At 48.5% G+C, this 16,290-nt stretch overlaps 1 protein-coding gene and 1 long non-coding RNA gene across 11 annotated transcripts in view; one reads left to right on the forward strand and one right to left on the reverse strand.

Moving 5' to 3' along the window:
- The window catches only part of MARK1 (microtubule affinity regulating kinase 1), a 116,138-nt gene extending 110,779 nt beyond the window's left edge, over positions 1-5,359 (reverse strand). For all 7 annotated transcript variants that reach the window (XM_037895693.2, XM_037895691.2, XM_043543623.1 and 4 more), the window contains exon 1: positions 5,237-5,359. In XM_037895693.2, coding sequence (XP_037751621.1) covers positions 5,237-5,287 — 51 coding nt within the window. In that variant the 5' untranslated portion in view covers positions 5,288-5,359. The remainder of the gene's footprint in view (positions 1-5,236) is intronic.
- Positions 5,360-5,764: 405 nt separating this feature from the next.
- LOC114020587 lies at positions 5,765-14,593 on the forward strand. Of its 4 annotated transcripts, XR_006289826.1 has the most exons (4): positions 5,765-6,086; positions 7,146-7,272; positions 10,385-11,427; positions 13,062-13,117. It is a non-coding gene; the product is annotated as an uncharacterized LOC114020587 (long non-coding RNA). The 4 variants fall into 4 exon arrangements; XR_006289823.1 differs by lacking the exon at positions 10,385-11,427 and having other exon boundaries at positions 11,576-14,593; XR_006289824.1 differs by lacking the exon at positions 10,385-11,427 and having other exon boundaries at positions 12,569-14,593.
- The last annotated feature ends 1,697 nt before the right edge of the window (positions 14,594-16,290 follow it).

The raw sequence follows: 16,290 nt of genomic DNA on the forward strand, positions 1-16,290 counted from the left end.
AGGATAACACAACATTTTATGTTCCCACCACCTAAGCCATGTATGTAGTGGCACACTTACATACAGAGAAAAATAATCTGACATGGAGATGATATGGCCAATATTCACACCTCTCCATCAAATTGTGGAGAAAAAAGATGCAGCGTACTTTTGAACCGGCAAAGCTCAGAAACCAGGCCATGCTGTTGCTTAAGGCACTGGAGAAAAGAATTCTTGTCAGGATATTTTCTCCCACGCCCCCTCTCCCCAAACCAAAACCATATGTTCTTATCATGTAAAGCAAATCCAGACAATAAAAATATTCTAACTATAGCATAGTTAATATACCCAATTAACCCATCCCATGCTGTCCCCTTATCTTCCTCACCCCCACTTTCAGTTTTATCCTTCTCCTCAGGACAATTTCAGTTCCTTGGTGCAAAATAGCCAGACTTCATGTCAGTACTTTGTCTGGGTCGCTGCATTTAATTGACTAATCTGCTTATTCCCTGCTAGCCATTTGTACAAGGCTGTCCAATTAACCCCCAAAGAGAAATTAAAACTCAGGGCATTATTGGTATCTAATAAGTTAATATCCTTATCTTCATGAACCAGAAAATAGTAAATCATTGGGGGAGGAGGCGAGGTTCATGAGATTGTCACATTGCATGCACACTGTTGTACAGGTGACCTTTGAGTATACTTTTCCTGCTGCACAATTTTTTCCAATCCAATAACACAAATAATTTTTCCCATCATAGTACTTCAAGCTACACACACTATTCCTGAGGGCATTCTGCGCCAAAACATTTAAATTCTGCACACAATATTTTAAAATTCTGCAAATTGTATTTGTCAAATGAACGTGGAGGCTCCAGCATGGCACTGTGGAGTACAGGCTACTGATTGCACAGAGATTGGAGATCACTGTGCAGCTTCCCACCCCCTCACCCCCACCCCAGGGACACAGACTCAGCGGTGAGGCTGCACCCAACGCTCACACAGCGCAAGGACCCGGCCTGCCCCAGAAACACCCCAGGGTCCCGCCCCTCCATGTGGGCAGGCAGGCTCAGCAAGGCAGAATCCAACAGTGTAGGGGCTTAATGTTGGGGGATCCAGGTGTGGGTTGAGAAGGTTCTGTGTGGGGCAATCTGGGTGTAGGTGGCTCAGTGGGGGATCCAGATACGGGCAGAAATCTGGATGCACAGGGGCTTGTTGGGTGGTTCTGGGTGCAACGGTAATGGAACGCTGCAGGGGAGGCCAAGGGGAAGGTGGTTTGGACTCAGCAGCAGGGCGGGGGGGTTGAGTGTGGGGGGGGAGAGAGCTTGGCAGGGGGTTTTGGTTGTGGGGAGCTCAGTGGGGGAGGGTTCAGATGCTGGGGGAGTGGGGCTCAGTGGGGTGGGGATCCACTGTAGCTGGCTGGGGCTCAGTGGGGTGGGGATCCGGGTGCACAAGGCTCATCAGGGTGGTGCAGGGGGAGTGGGGTTCATCGGGGGAGGGTGAGACTCAGCGGGAGGGTCTGGATGCATGGGGGTTGGGCAGATGGGGGAGCAGCTCCCTGTACAGGAATCCGTCACCCTGCAGCTGAGGAGCAATGGGTGTAGGAAGTGGGGGCGGGGTGGTTTGCAGAGCTTCCTGCAGCAGGGAGAGAAATCTGGGGGTGGGTCTGACCTGGCCCTGGATGCTGTGCAGGGGAAGAGGAAGTCCCAGCCTCCCCAGCCCAGCCAGGACTAGCAACTGAGCCCGGCGCAGAGAAGGAGCCAACAGCCCGGTCTTCCCCAGTCCTGCCTCTTGTCCCACAGTAATTTACCTCTCTGCCATCTACCCTGGGAACTCAAAACATACTGCTGGGGAGGGTCACATGACTGTTCTTATGGCTTCCCTTTGCTTCCCTGCCAGAAAGTCATTTTTCTACAGGAAAGCAAAGAAATATGCGGGGGACATAAATTCTGTGCACGTGCAGTGGAGCAGCATTCCCCCAGGAGTAATACTCAAGCCTTCACCGTCATCAAAAAGGCATCCCACCTGCCTCTCCAACTACCGTGTTCTCTCATTCAACCTCCAAGCTTTAGGGGAAATCTATCAAAATTCATAAAGCCACCTTCTTATTCTCCTCTCTATCCCTTCTTAAAACACCTCTCTGCAATCAATCTACCATTAGGTCGCAATTTTTTCCACCCGGCATTAGTTAGACATGAGGCAAGCTGCAACTTCTATTTTTCTTCTCAACTCTGTTCATTTTGTTATCTCATCCTTCCACTCCACCCCATCCCCACACTATTTTATGCATTTGTTACACGCTGCATGACACCTACAGTGCAAGCTCTCTGGGGCAGCGACTGATATCTTTGTTATTTGTCTGTTTAGTACACTGCACAATGGGGCCCTGATCCTTGGTTGCATTTCCTACGTGCTACCATAACACAAACAACACTAAAAACATCCAAAAGAGTTCAGCTGAAGTTGACTATGGAATTCCAAAGAGTTCCCAGACTGGGAGGCTAAGTGGCCTTTACGTCAGGAAGATGACTAAAGCCATTACTAGCTTTACCAAAGCAAGCAAGAAAAGGCCAACCTCCACCATCACCCAACATTTTATCTTCTGCAAAATAAAAAAAACCAAACAGACCTGGAACTTTACAATAAATAAGGAATGGTATTTATAATTACAAACTTATTTGTCCTCTTTTACCTTTACCTCAACTAAATCATTTTCCAACTATACCACATGATGTGACATGACATGAAGGGGCTCACTTCTCTTTGACATGTGTTACAGATCAATTGTTCAACAGTAAGGGACAGATTAATTATATTCATGTATATTTTTTACACGTGGGCTATGGTTAGTATGGCTTGTTATGTCAGTTAAGTTTCACTGAATTATGTACATTAAAAAATTCAGATACAGAACAATTAAGTTATACTAATTAATGTAACCACATGATCTTATTTCTGTTACCTTTGTCCTCCCTTCCCTACCGCCTCTCTCTTATTTCGTATTAGCCTGTGAACTCTTTGGAATAGGCACTATATCTGCCTGTGTGTTTATAAAATGCAAAGCACAATGAGGCCCAAATCTTAGTTAGGGTCTTTGTGTACTACTGCAATATAAATAAAAATGTATCTTTTTCCCCACTCACTTCTCCCTCCAGTTTCCTAATAATCATATCTGCCTACTAGAAACTGTATGTGTAAACATAAGGCCAGATCTTGTATGTTGTCTCCATTCTTCCTCCTACCCCTTCCATTACTATCCTAATAGCTATTAATGATAGGCACTTTCTAGACATATTTGTTTTAGGTTTCTGTCCCTGTATTCTGTACCCCACACAAAAAAAGTTTCATATTTCGTATACCACCACTGTGTATATCTATAAAATGTCACCACTGGAAAGGAACATAAAAGATATTTATATACATAAAGTCAAATCTTTTAAAACTTTTCATTTACCCTGCCCTCCCACATAACAAGCTTAACATTGGAAATATCCACCCCGTTTATGGTGGCCAGTATTATTTTAGGCCTCTACTCTGTAAGTAGGATCCTACCAAATTCACAGTCCATTATGGTCAATTTCACATCCATGAGATTTGAAAATTGGTAAAGTTCACATTTTCAGATGTTCAAATCTGAAATTTCAGGGTGTTGTAACCGTGGGGGCCCTGACCCAAAAGGGGATTGTGAAGAGGGTCGCAAACCTGTTGTATGTGTGTGTGGGCGGGGTGTTCACGGGATTGGCACCCTCACTTCTGTGCTGCCTTCAGAGCTGGACTCTGAAGGCAGCAACTGCATAACTTCCTGTAGCCACAGGAGGTTCGTGGAGGTGGGTCTGAGCTCCCCCCAAGAGCAGCTGTGCAGGGGATGGACAAGTCCTCTCCCTCCCCAGCCCAGCTGGATCTAGGAGCCCCCTGGCTGGGGCGCTCCTAGCAGCAGGAGGAAATCAGACTTCACGGGGAAAGGCTTATTTCACAGTCTGTGATGCATTTTTCACGGTCGTAAAATTGTAGGGCCCTATTTATAAGGCACCACTTTGGCTGCGGAACAAGGAGGCAAGGGTCGAAGGATGTTTAAGAAGAGCACAAATGGAGACACAGCTAAGTTGCCCGATGGAGTACTAGTCAAGGGAGTACAGCCTCTTTCAGAGGAGCAAGATGCATCAGAGGAAGTACCGTAAGGGGAATGCAAAGGTCAACCCATCCCCAAAGGGCTACAAAGCGAGAGCAGCTCAACCTAGGGGAGGCAAGATGGGGTAGCGTGCCCAGCCCAGGCAGAAAGAGCATAAAAGGTTTCCTACCTCTGGTGTATGGAGGGGTTGGAGAATATAGAAAGGGCGCAAACCAGCCTCGAGAGGAAACATGTGCAGCTAGCCCAAGCCTGAGGACAGGTCTACACTAGAAGTCCTACATCAGCGCAGCTGTGCCGATGTAGTGCGTCCGGTGAAGACGCTCTATGCCAACAGGAAAGCGCTCTTCCATCAGCATAATTCCTCCACCTCCCCAAGAGGCGGAAGCCATGTTGGCGCAAGAGCGTCTCCCATCAACATAACGGCAGTGTGGACAGCGCTTCGGTCGCTGTAACTTGCGTCACTCGGGGGGGGGGGGGGGTCTTTTCCACACCCCAGAGTGCCCAAATTAGATTGACTTAGCGTAGACCTGCCCCGAGTGAAGGACATAACCAAACCTGATTGCTGGCATGGGGAGGTGCAGACTCTACCAGACTATCCTTGTGTTCAAGGATAGTCCTAACCAACCTGAACAGACAATGCATAAGAGTCACTGTCCAGCTTGGGTACGTCAGAGGGGGTTGCCTAGCCTAGGGGGTGGGGGTCGATGGGAGAGAGGAGCTCAGTCTGGCTCGGAGGAGTGGGCCGGGGCGGGGGAAGGGGGCACACGGGGGTGCCTGGCTCACACAGAGAATGCAGGAGGGAGGGAGAAGCCCAGGCAGAGAGGGGTGACCGGCCTAGGGGACGAGGCGGTGGGGGCGCTTGCCCAGAAGGAGGGGAGCCGGAGGACGAGGCGATCCGGGCCAGCACGGAAGGGAAGGGCTGAAGAAAGGTGCCTGGCCCGCCCGGAGCGTGCGTACGGGGGAGCGGCCCAGCTGGGTTTGGGGGGAGGCGGCGGCGGCGGCCTAACCGGGCGCTGGCTACCTGGGCTGGGGTGAGCCCGGAGAAGGAGGCCGGGGCGGGGGGCAGCGCGGGAGCGGGGAGGGAACCCAGCCCGCCGGAGGGCGGCGCGGCGCGGCGCCCGGACTCACGTTCTCGGTGTCCCGCTCGTTCACGGTGGGCAGCGGCGTCCGCGTGGACATCTTGCGGGCGGCGGGCGGGCCCCGCGCCGGGGACGGGCCGCCCGGGAGTCTAGGCCGCGGCGGTGCGGGGAGACCGGCTTCCCCAGCGAGGGGGGGACCCGGGGACTTGCCGCGGCGCCGGCCCCGCTAGGTTCCCGGGGCCATGGCCGCCGCCGCCTCCTCCTCGGCCTCCTCCTCCGCGCCCGGGCCGGGATCGGGGCAGCCCGACCGGCTGCGCCTCCTCCTCCTGCTGCTGCTGCCCACCCAGGTGAGTGGCCGGCAGCGCGGGGGAGCTGGAGCTGCCTCCTCACAGCATCCGGCGGCGGCGGCGGCTCCTCCCCACGCGGCTCTGCCCCTCCCAGCCCGCGCCGCCCGGCCCAAGGCACCGGCTTGCTCGATCCGGCCGCCGCTGCTTGTGGTGGGGGGAGAAGCCAGCGGCTGCTTCCAGTGCGGGCGGGCGCAGCAAACAGGGGCGCCTCAACAGCGCCGGGTGGGCGGGCGCAGAGCGGCGCTGACGGCAGGGCGGGGGCCGGCAAAGAATGAGGGGGCGCGGCCCCCTGCCCGCGCCGGCTGCCGGGGGTCCCGCCTGGGCCCGAGCCCTGGCAGCGCTTCGGCGGACGGGCCTTGCGCTCCCGGGCCAGCCGGGGGAGTTCGGGGTCCGGTGCGGGTCGGGAGCGGAGGGGTTAATTCCCCCCCCCACCCCTGATCCGAAGGGGGCAGTTCACACCCTGGGGCGGAGCCGAGGTTCGGGGGCTGGGGGAGCTGGCAAGGCCCCTGGGGTCGGATAAGCGCGGTTGGGAGTGACTCAGGGCCCGCACGGGTAATCGCTGGTTCGGATAACGGGGGTGAGGGGAAGACAGTAACTATTAAGAGGGTAAATTATGCCCTAGGGCACGACTGAGGTTCGGGTACCTAAGGGTTGGGGGAGCGATTTATGCCCGGGGTACAGACACTGGTGTGGGTAAACCGAGGTTCGGGTACCCCCTTCTGTGGGGGACACAACCAAGAGGGAATCTGCGGTCTTGGATGGGCTTCACCGCTGATAGGAGTCAACACTAAGCTGTGGCTACCTTGGCCTGTAGATAAGGAGGGAGGTTTCCCTGGGTCATAGCCACATGTGAAAAGAAAGAATTTTGGATTTAAGGGATCCAGATGAACACCCTGTTACTGCAGACTCATTAATGTTTCCCCAGGCAAGACTTGTAGCATAGGAGGTTTGCAGTGCATATTTCAGGTCCTGGTTCTTTGGGCATGATGGCATGCTGAAAGTTAAGCATGCACAGACATTTTAACCTTAATTTTTACCAATACTCATCATTAGCATTGAAGAGCAGGCAGATTTCCCTATTTCTTATGGAGTTTGTGCAGCTTGCACACCCAGACTTTATGGTGACTGGGAAATTCTGGATCAGCATCTTTGCAAATTAGGCTATTTATTTATGAGCCCAAATATGCCAGTCTAATTTAGGCACCTAAATGGAAGTCACTGAGACACTGTGCAGGCACAGGGGATGCCATGCAGCACACGTTGCTGGACAGAGGCCAGTTGTGTGGATTTTGAACCTGAAAGTGACAATGAATTTCATGTTGAAGTTAGATACATTTTATGTTGTTCTTTAAGAAATTATCAGCTTCTACGTAACATCAGTTTTTGATACAAAACCAAACCTTGTGGACCCAGTCTTCCTCCCTCCACAAATTCTAAAAATGAACATTCTAAACTGAAAAAAAAAAAAAACCTTCCCTGCCAGGAAACGTAACAATTACAACAACAAAAAACACCCTCAAAAACCCAGTATTCTATGACAATGTTTCACTAGATTTTTAAACCTGAATTTTAATAAATAAATAACATCTCTAAATACTGTTCTTCCTCTAGAGCAGCCTCCTATGAGCAAAGCTTGTGCTTCTGAAACGTGCCAGATAGACTGTGTCTGAGTGCCCTTCTCCTAGGTTTCCCCACAAAGCAGTCCTCATGCACTGTGATGCAATTAGTGGATTCACAGGTAGGTACCTCTTTGGTGCTTGTCACTTGTAGGTAGATGATACAGGAAGTATTGGAGGCATGCTCACCGCCTGCTAACTACTCACATGTCATTCCCAAATGCCATGGAATCTGCTGGGTGGGTCCAATGTTCTGTGTCTCTAAAAACAAAAGAATCTAAGACTGGGTTACATAGGGCAAACAACTGTGATCTAACCACTATGCCAAAATAAGTTCGTGGCCCGCCTGGGTTGTTAACCCATTTTGGTCGCTCAGCTCATGTCAGAATGCATTGTTTTATTCCAAATAAGAACCTTGTGGAGATAGACCCAGATATCTACATAGGGCCCTTACTTAAGCAAAACTCCTGCTGACTGCAAGATCAGGCCCATCACAGTATGGATTTGTGGTCACACAGCAGAAAGCAGCCTAAACTAAAATGTGTATAAATGTATTCAATGTCACCAGTGAGTCAGGATAGGCTGTCTGACTTCCTGTAATAGTATTTGAACATGAGCTGGCTAATAATACATAAGAGTCTTTGCCAGAAAAACATATAATACTGCCTTACAATTTGTGTCATTGAAAGTGCTATTTTGCATTTGTCTCATCCATGCTTGTTACCTATGGTTTTAGTAGCTCAAATATATTTTGTTACTGATTAATTAATACAGACACCTCTGCTGCCCCATGCCAAGTGGTATAGAGAGGCGCAATATCACAGAGAAAGCAACTGATGGGCTATGTGGAGCAGGAAAGTGATTACAGTGATGCTGCCCTATTCCCCCCAAAATGGCCCTGGACAATGGGTTGTGCAAAAAAAGGGCAGGGCCAGGATGGAGGGAGGAACTGAACCAAGCTGTATGCTCCTCCCTCCCTCCCAGAACTGTCAAAGATCTTCAGTAAAATATGTAGAAAGTTATTGCTGCTTCATGCAGTATTAACTCCCACCTTGTGCTCTGTAAGAGTCCCAGAGCACAACCACATCTCATAAGCGCAATGGCTGTTAGCTCAGTTGCTCTGCTGTAGCTGGGCGGAACTTGGAGAACAGCAGACAGTAAGAATAGTGGCTGGGTTTTGGGTCCTTTAAATCCCTATCCCTTCTATCTCTGACTAATCTTGGAGGCCAGTAGAGAGGATGCAGAGTACTAGGCTACAACTGTTAGACCCAGGAAGTTATTTATTTTTACATTTTTGTTCCCTCTGCATTTTTGCCAGAAATGTCACACACGTATTTGTTGTTTGCAATGTTATTGTAGCCCTGTTGGTCCCAAGATATGGGAGAGAGAAGGCTGATGAGGTAATATCTTTTATTGGACCCAACTTCTGTTGGTGGAAATGACAAGCTTTTGAGCTTTTCAGAGCTCTTCCTCAGATCTGGAGAATGTAACCAGAGTGTCCAAGCTAAATATAAGGTGGGACATATTGTTAAGCATAAGGGGTTCACACATGCTGTAGGAGACCACTTAAAATAAAGAGGGCAATTAAGGGTGAGCAGGCAGTAGGGTGTGTTACAAATAGTTCCAGTGAGCCATAAAACCAGGGTCTCTTTTAAGACCATGGTTTTTAGTCTCCAGCAGAGTTATGGATTTGAGATCCCAGGCTTGTCTTTTGAAGGTGTTATGCAGGTTTCCTTTGAGGTTGAGGACTGAGAGGTCAGATATGGAGTGATCGCTTTGTGAAAAGTGTTCGCCCACACTGATAGGGTATTTTTCTCTTTTATTATTTTTCTGAGTGAGTTCATTCAAGACTGTAGTGATTATCTGGTTTCACCCACATAATTGTTGGGGCATTTGGTGCACTGGATGAGGTACAACACATACTATGATAGGCATGCATAGGACCCCTGGATCTTGTATTTGTTAACAAGAAAAGGAGTACAAGTGGCACCTTAGAGACTAACCAATTTATTTGAGCATAAGCTTTCGTGAGCTACAGCTCACTTCATCGGATGTATTCTGGATTCATTCATGGAATGCATCCGATGAAGTGAGCTGTAGCTCACAAAAGCTTATGCTCAAATAAATTGGTTAGTCTCTAAGGTGCCACTCGTACTCCTTTTCTTTTTGCAAATGTAAACTAACACGGCTGCTACTCTGAAATCTGTATTTGTTAACAGATACCACAATACCCTGTTCCATGAAGAAACTATGGGCTCAGTTGTGCACTGGCCCCTCTACCCAAGGGGGAGCTCCAGGAGCAATTCTGCTTTAGCTTCTAGGCATGCAGGCAAAGTGGATTAACTGTTGTGCTTCTTGTGGAGTCCAGGACACTCTCTCCTGTACATAAAGCCAGCTGGCTGGTGCCTAGGCAGAGCCATGGGCTCTATTCTTCCCCTTCCCACTTGGAGGTACACTAGACAGAAGCAATCTCTGCAGTCAGGAGCAATGGGACTGCAATTGTGTCCAGTCACTGCATAGGGACTGCTTCTTGCAGCCACCTCTCCCTTTGCACGTAACTGGAGTAGCTAGGCACACTCTAGTTTTAATTAAAGAATCAGTTTTACCTTCAGTGACAGAAGGGTTGATAGTCCATTATTTTAATAGTGATCTACAAGTTAAACAGTTCCAGTGGCAAATTTCAAATGCTAACCTGAATGAAATCTCTTCCACAATTTTCAAATTTAATTCACAATAATGTAATAGTGACAGACACTAAAATTGCACAGAAAATATGATCATTTAAATGTGACCAAAATGTGACCAAAATCCTAGTCCCACTGGAATCAAAGTCAAAACTGTAGACTTCAGGAAGGCCACGATTTCACCCTTATTGTGGAAAATTAAATTTGAACTGTGTCACAGCTGGCAGAAACGTAAGGAATAATATATCTCCAGCTGTACATAATAAGACTGCAATACCATTAGGAGGTTCTCTGGGGTCATCATAAACCACAGAGACAGGGCTCAATTGGTTATTTAATTTATCAGAGTCCCAATTATAATTGTAGCTCTGAATTTATGTAGACGTTAGAAGTATACTATTGGCTACAACTAAGGTTGTGATTCTGACATGGCAACAATTAGGGAATGTAGTCAAGGTGAAATGGTCAAAAGTAAAAGACTAAACTAAAACACGTCACAGGGAGTTGTTTTATGTCTCAAATAACCTTTATTTTTTTTTCTTTTTAATAGGAACAGTGCATTGTTTGAGGAAATAGTGATCAAGTTTGGAGCATAAGTTTGCACATGTGTAACAAAGGCCAGAATTTGTCCCAATGTCTCCTTTACCAAACTGTAGCTAAAATGTTTCTCCAAATTTCCCAGATTACTGAGCATTCTTACAGCACGAAGGAACATTGTATAGGGTAGTAAAGAAGAATAACAACTTTTCAGTGGTCAATGTAGATCCCTAAAAGGAGTGTAAAAATGTATTTAATAACAATACTTTATTATATAAATACTTATATAGCTTTTTTTCTTTAGCAGCTCTCAAAGGGCTTTACAAAGGTGGTAAATATCATTATACCCATTTACAGAAATAGGGCTAGGTTCTGTGCTGCACCTTTCAGGAGTGACCCCAAAGGCTCCTCTAAATTATGCTGGTTGCCAATGGCTCCAAGAAGCTGATAGAGTAGCAGGAGATCACAAGGGATCTCTCTCTCCCTGGCTACACCACTTATGCCAGACCAGAAGGAAGAATGATGTAGGAACTACTATGCACTTCACCACCACAGGAGGATCCCCCTGTTGACCTTTATGTAATTCATAGCTAAAAATAACCAGTTTCAATTGACATTTCCCAGTCTGTATTTCGATATCTGGTTCTCCTTTCCATCTGCTCCCTCTCTTCACAGCCATATCCTCCTTCTCCCCACTTCTGAAAGTGTTTCAAAATGGGAACTGACAAGCCATCACAGGGCTGTGGTGGAGCCATACTGAAACTGGGGCAGTGGTAATGGCATGAATTTTAGCACCTGGTTTCCTTTGTTGCTGTCAGTGTTTGGGCTGCTGTGGCTTTCAGCAGTGGTTTCTCACCTGCATTTTGAAAGTTTCATTTTTACAATTCTTTCTTGTACATAATATAACTGGTACTGTTTCAAAGTACATAATATAACTTCAATTTACATTGATTATATTTCTGCAGTATGTAAGGTTCAATATCACTTTCATGCACCGACATTGCTGAAGAGGAACTGTTTATTCTGGAAACATGATCAACTTTAGAAAACATTATGGTACATATCAGAAATTAATGGAAATAAATTTTATGTTTAATATATAGAGATGAGATGTTTATGCATCAGTGGTGCGTTGTTGCTGTTTGTGTTTGTTTGGGGGATTGTTTGTTGTTGTGGTTTTTGGTGGTTGTCTCTTTTGTTTAAGAATATGGCTGAGCTGCAAACAACAAATTGATACTGAAATGGTACAAGTTTAATGCCTGATGAGGGCCCCTGACGTGGGAAAAGATTGTGGGAAAAGTGGGGGTGCTGACAAGAAATGGGGACTGTCCAAGGTAGCTAGGGAGAGGATGCACTGATTCAGCACATACCCTCATCAGCCTCTTTTGGTGTGGCTTCTGCAGAGAAGCTTCATACACTAACTCAAGCCATGTCTACTCTACAAACTTTGGCCCTGTCTACACTGGCAAGTTTGTGCACAGTAAAGCAGCTTTCGGCGCTATAACTCCCAAGGTGTACATACTGCCAAGCCACCTAGTGTGCAGAAACTGCTCAGTGGTAGCGCTTTTAAAAAAAACCCACCCCACCAAGAGGCGTACAGCTTTCTACACTGGGGCGCCAGTGTAGACACCGTGGCGATTACAGCGCTGCAATTGGTCTCCGGGAGGTGTCCCACAGTGCCTGTTTTCACCTCTCTGGTCATTGCTTTGAACTCTACTGCCGTGCCCTCAGGTGACCAACCATCATACCCACCCCATAAATTCCTTTAGAAATTTGAAAGTCCCCTTCCTGTTTGCTCGGTGATGCGTGCAGTGGTCTCAGCGCATCTTTCCAGGTGGCCAGGCCTGCTCCACGCACCAGGCGATCCCCCGCTTGGAGCAATGCTGAGCTGCTAGACCTCACCAGCATCTGGGGAGAGGAGGCTGTCCAGTCCCAACTGTGCTCCAGCTGTAGGAATTATAGTATCTACAGACAGATTTCACAATGCATGACAGAAAGGGGCATGACCGGGACACATTGTAGTGCAGGGTCAAAGTGAAGGAGCTACGGAATACCTACCACAAGGCCCGGGAGGCAAACCGCCACTCCGGTGCTGTGCCCACCAGCTGCCAGTTCTAGTATGGCTTCATAAGCCATGGCATTAAGGGGTAGGTGGGGTCTCCCAGGATCACAATGGGCATTTTGACTTCCCCTACAGTGATCTTCTGGTCCAGGAAGAAAGACCCTGCTGGCAGCTTCCTGAACAGGCCAGTGTTTTGAAAGATGTGTGCGTCATGCACCTTTCCCGACCAGCCTGCGTTAATGTCTGTGAAACGCCCACAGTGATATACAAGAGCCTGGAAAACCATTCAGAAATACCCCTTGCAATTAATGTATTTGGTGGCTAGGTGGTCTGGTGCCAGAATTGGAACATGTGTGCCATCTATCACCCCTCCGCAGTTAGGGAAGCCAATTTGTGCAAAGCCAGCCACAATGTCATGCACGTTGCCAAGAGTCATGGTCTTTTGGAGCAGGATGCGATTAATAGCCCTGTACACTTCCATTAACACGAGTCCAACAGTTGACTTTCCCACTCCAAACTGGTTAGCAACCGATCAGTAGCAGTCCGAAGTAGCCAGCTTCCACAGTGCAATCACCATGTGCTTCTCCAGTGACAGGGCAGCTCTCATTCTCGTGTCCTTGCGCTGCAGGGCTGGGGCGAGCTCATCACACAGTCCCAGGAATGTGGCTCTCCTCATCCGAAAGTTCTGCAGCCACTGCTCGTCATCCCAGATGTGCACAACAATGTGATCCCACCACTCAGTGCTTGTTTCCCGAGCCCAAAAGCGGCATTCCACTGTGGTCAGCACCTCCATGAATGCCACAAACAATCTCGTGTCAGAGCTACTACACGTGGCGAGATCAATGTCACATTCCTCTTTCCTTTGTAGTTTAAGGAATAACTCCACTGCCACTCGTGACATGCTGGTCAGAGCAAGCAGCATACTGATCAACAGTTTGGGATCCATTCCCTCAGTCCGAAGGAATGCGGCATGGCGCGCAATACGCAAACCGTTGAAAGATGGCATCAAATGCAGACAGAAGCACGGGGATTTCTGGGATGCGAAGCAATGCATCATGGGGCATTGGGACAGGACCCAGGATTCCCCGCGACCCCCCCTCCGCCTTCCCACAAGTCTTAGCGGCAGAAGAGAAAAAGGTGCTCTGTGGAATAGCTGCCCAGAGTGCACCGCTCCAAATACCGTTGCAGGTGCCGCAAGTGTGAACAAGCTATTGCACATTCAGCTGTCAGTGTGGACATACAACAGCAGTTTCCCTTCAGCGCTCTCTGAGTGGTGCTGTAACTGCCGGTGCTGTAACTTTGCCAGTGTAGACGTGCCCTTTGATTGAAGCAGGTATCCGTGTACAGCTGCTCTCCTCGGGGAATTTCTTTTTCTTATGGTGTATCCCACTGCAGCACAAAAGGCTTTGCCAGTGCTGGAAGATAAAAGTACAGTACATTTCTCTGAACTAACTTCAGCTATTCAGGCCCAAATTGCAACAGCTTTTAGCCTGTAGGTTAATTTCAGTTGTTTTGGTTAAGCCAGTATAAGGTTCTGTGACAGGGTGCATAGTGAGTCCTCAGTGTGCAAAGGGTTAATTCCAGCAACACTTTCCCTTCACCTTGCCTCAGGTGCTCAGGGGAAGGTATATAAAAGAGTTCCTGTTTGAAAGATAGAATATGGAGAATGCTTTTAGGAAAATTAAGCTCTGGGGCAAGGTCATTTAGGACTAAGTTAAACCCTAGCCTGGGACATTTTCTGTTTTTTTGGAGAGGTTAAAAATATTGTTAGCTCATTTTGATTTCTTGTTATAAACATTATTTTTACTGAAGATACTTTGCTGATTTGATTGTATTTGTTTCCCGCTGAGTCATTCCCCAGGCTTCTGTTGATATATTAGAAAGTTGTTGGTTTTTTTCCAATAAAAGTTATTTAAAAGAAAGAAAAAAAATTCCCCTTTTTGTCTCTGACTGTATCAGGTTGGCAGGATAATCTTAAAGGCGGTTGAAGAAATGACAGGATAGAGTAAAAAGTTGGAAGGAAAGATTTGGCAAACACATTCATGGGCTGTTCAAATGAATGAAGTAGTCCCACAAGCTAAGACCATGTCTACATTTACAAGCTTGCCAAGACATAGCTGTATCGGTACAGCTGTACCACTGTAAGATCACTCGTGTAGCCGTATTATGCTGATAGGAGAGAGCTCTCCCATCAACATAATAAAACCAGCGGTAGCTATGTCGGCGGGAAAGCATCTCCTGCCAACACAGCACTGAGCACACAAGGGCTTATGCCGGCAAAACTTATGTCGCTCAGGGGAGTGTTTTTTTCACTAAGTGCTAGTGTAGACATGACGTTGTTAGTGTTAGACTAAGTGCTAGTGCTAGACGTGGCCTTAAGTAAATTTGATCTCCTGCAGGGGATGTAAGTAGAAAAAGCAGGCAACCAACGGGTTACTGCTATGGATTGTACTATCTGTACCTTACAGGAGACTGAAGTCTAAACTAAAATTGGTACAGACTTCACTAAGGTTATCAGAGAGTAGGGAAAGGCTATCTGACTTCCTGTAATAGCAACTGAGCTAGTAACCTTGAGTATAATAGCCTAAATGAAGAATTTAAAAGAGGAAAGACTCAAAAGGGCTCCTCTAGAGAGCTTACCACATTGCAGACAAATACACTGCTGGAATTGAAACAGTCTTCCTAAGTATTTTTGCTACTAGATACTTATTGTAGGCCTGATCCTGCAAGGCCTTTGGGTAAGCAGAACTCCCATTAAAGTCAACAGGAAGCCTGCCTGTGAAGAGTTTGCTGGATCAGGCGCTATCTTAACAAGACAACTGCATCTTGTGTTTGCTTTCAAAAGTACCAAACTGGTATTTTCACTGAAGAATAAAGTATATACGAGGGGTTGGGTGGGCAAACTTCTTGGCCCGAGGGCCACATCTGGGTGGGGAAATTGCATGCAGGGCAGGGGGCTGGGGGGGGTGTGGGGGTGCAGTGTGCAGGAAGGGGCTCAGGGCAAGGGGTTGAGGCAGAGGAGAAGTGTGGGATGTATGAGCTCAGGAAAGGGGGTTGGGGTGTGGGGAGGGGTGTAGAGTGCAGCAGGGGGCTTAGGGCAGGAGGTTGGGGTGCAGGAGGGGTCTGGGCTCTGGCCCGGCGCCACTTACCTGAAGCAGCTCTGGGGTGGCAGCAGCATGCCCCAGTGCTAGGGCAGGCTCCCTCCCTGCCTGCCCTGAACCCTTGCTGTGCCACTCCCGGAAGCGGACAGCACCACATCCCTGCGGCCTCTGGGGGAGGGGAGGCAGAGGGCTCTGCACGCTCCCCTCACCTGCAGGTACCTCCTCCGATGCTCCCATTGGCCGCGGTTCCCTGTTCCTGGCCAATGGGAGCTGTGGAGGGCGGTGCCTGGAGGCGAGGGCAGCGCACGGAGCCCTCTGCCCCACCCCACCCCCCCCGGACCAGGGGCCGCAGGGACGTGGTGCTGGCCGCTTCTGGGAGCAGTACAGGGCCTGCAGCGCCACGGGGGTGGCAATCCCAAGGACCGAATCCAAAGCCCTGAGGGGACGGATCTGGTCCATGGGCCGTAGTTTGCCCACCCTGGTATATACTGTTTCAGTGCTGCTTTTAGCTCCAGAGGAGCGCAATGAGGCCAAGATCCAATGCTGCTTGCCTTATTGCTCACATCCAGCACTGACTTGACAGAAGGGCTGTGATAAATGATTGCCCTCCCCCATACCATCCCATTATGCCTCTGGTCTCCAGGGGAGGATACAGCAGACGACCAAGGGGCTGAGAGCTGTGGATCACCTTTACTAACACTTGGTCTAGATTCCTCACTGTTTTGTGTAGCTATTTACAACTGTGTAAAGTGAATG

Source organism: Chelonia mydas, chromosome 3 (assembly GCF_015237465.2).
Source record: "Chelonia mydas isolate rCheMyd1 chromosome 3, rCheMyd1.pri.v2, whole genome shotgun sequence".
NCBI lineage: Eukaryota > Metazoa > Chordata > Testudines > Cheloniidae > Chelonia > Chelonia mydas.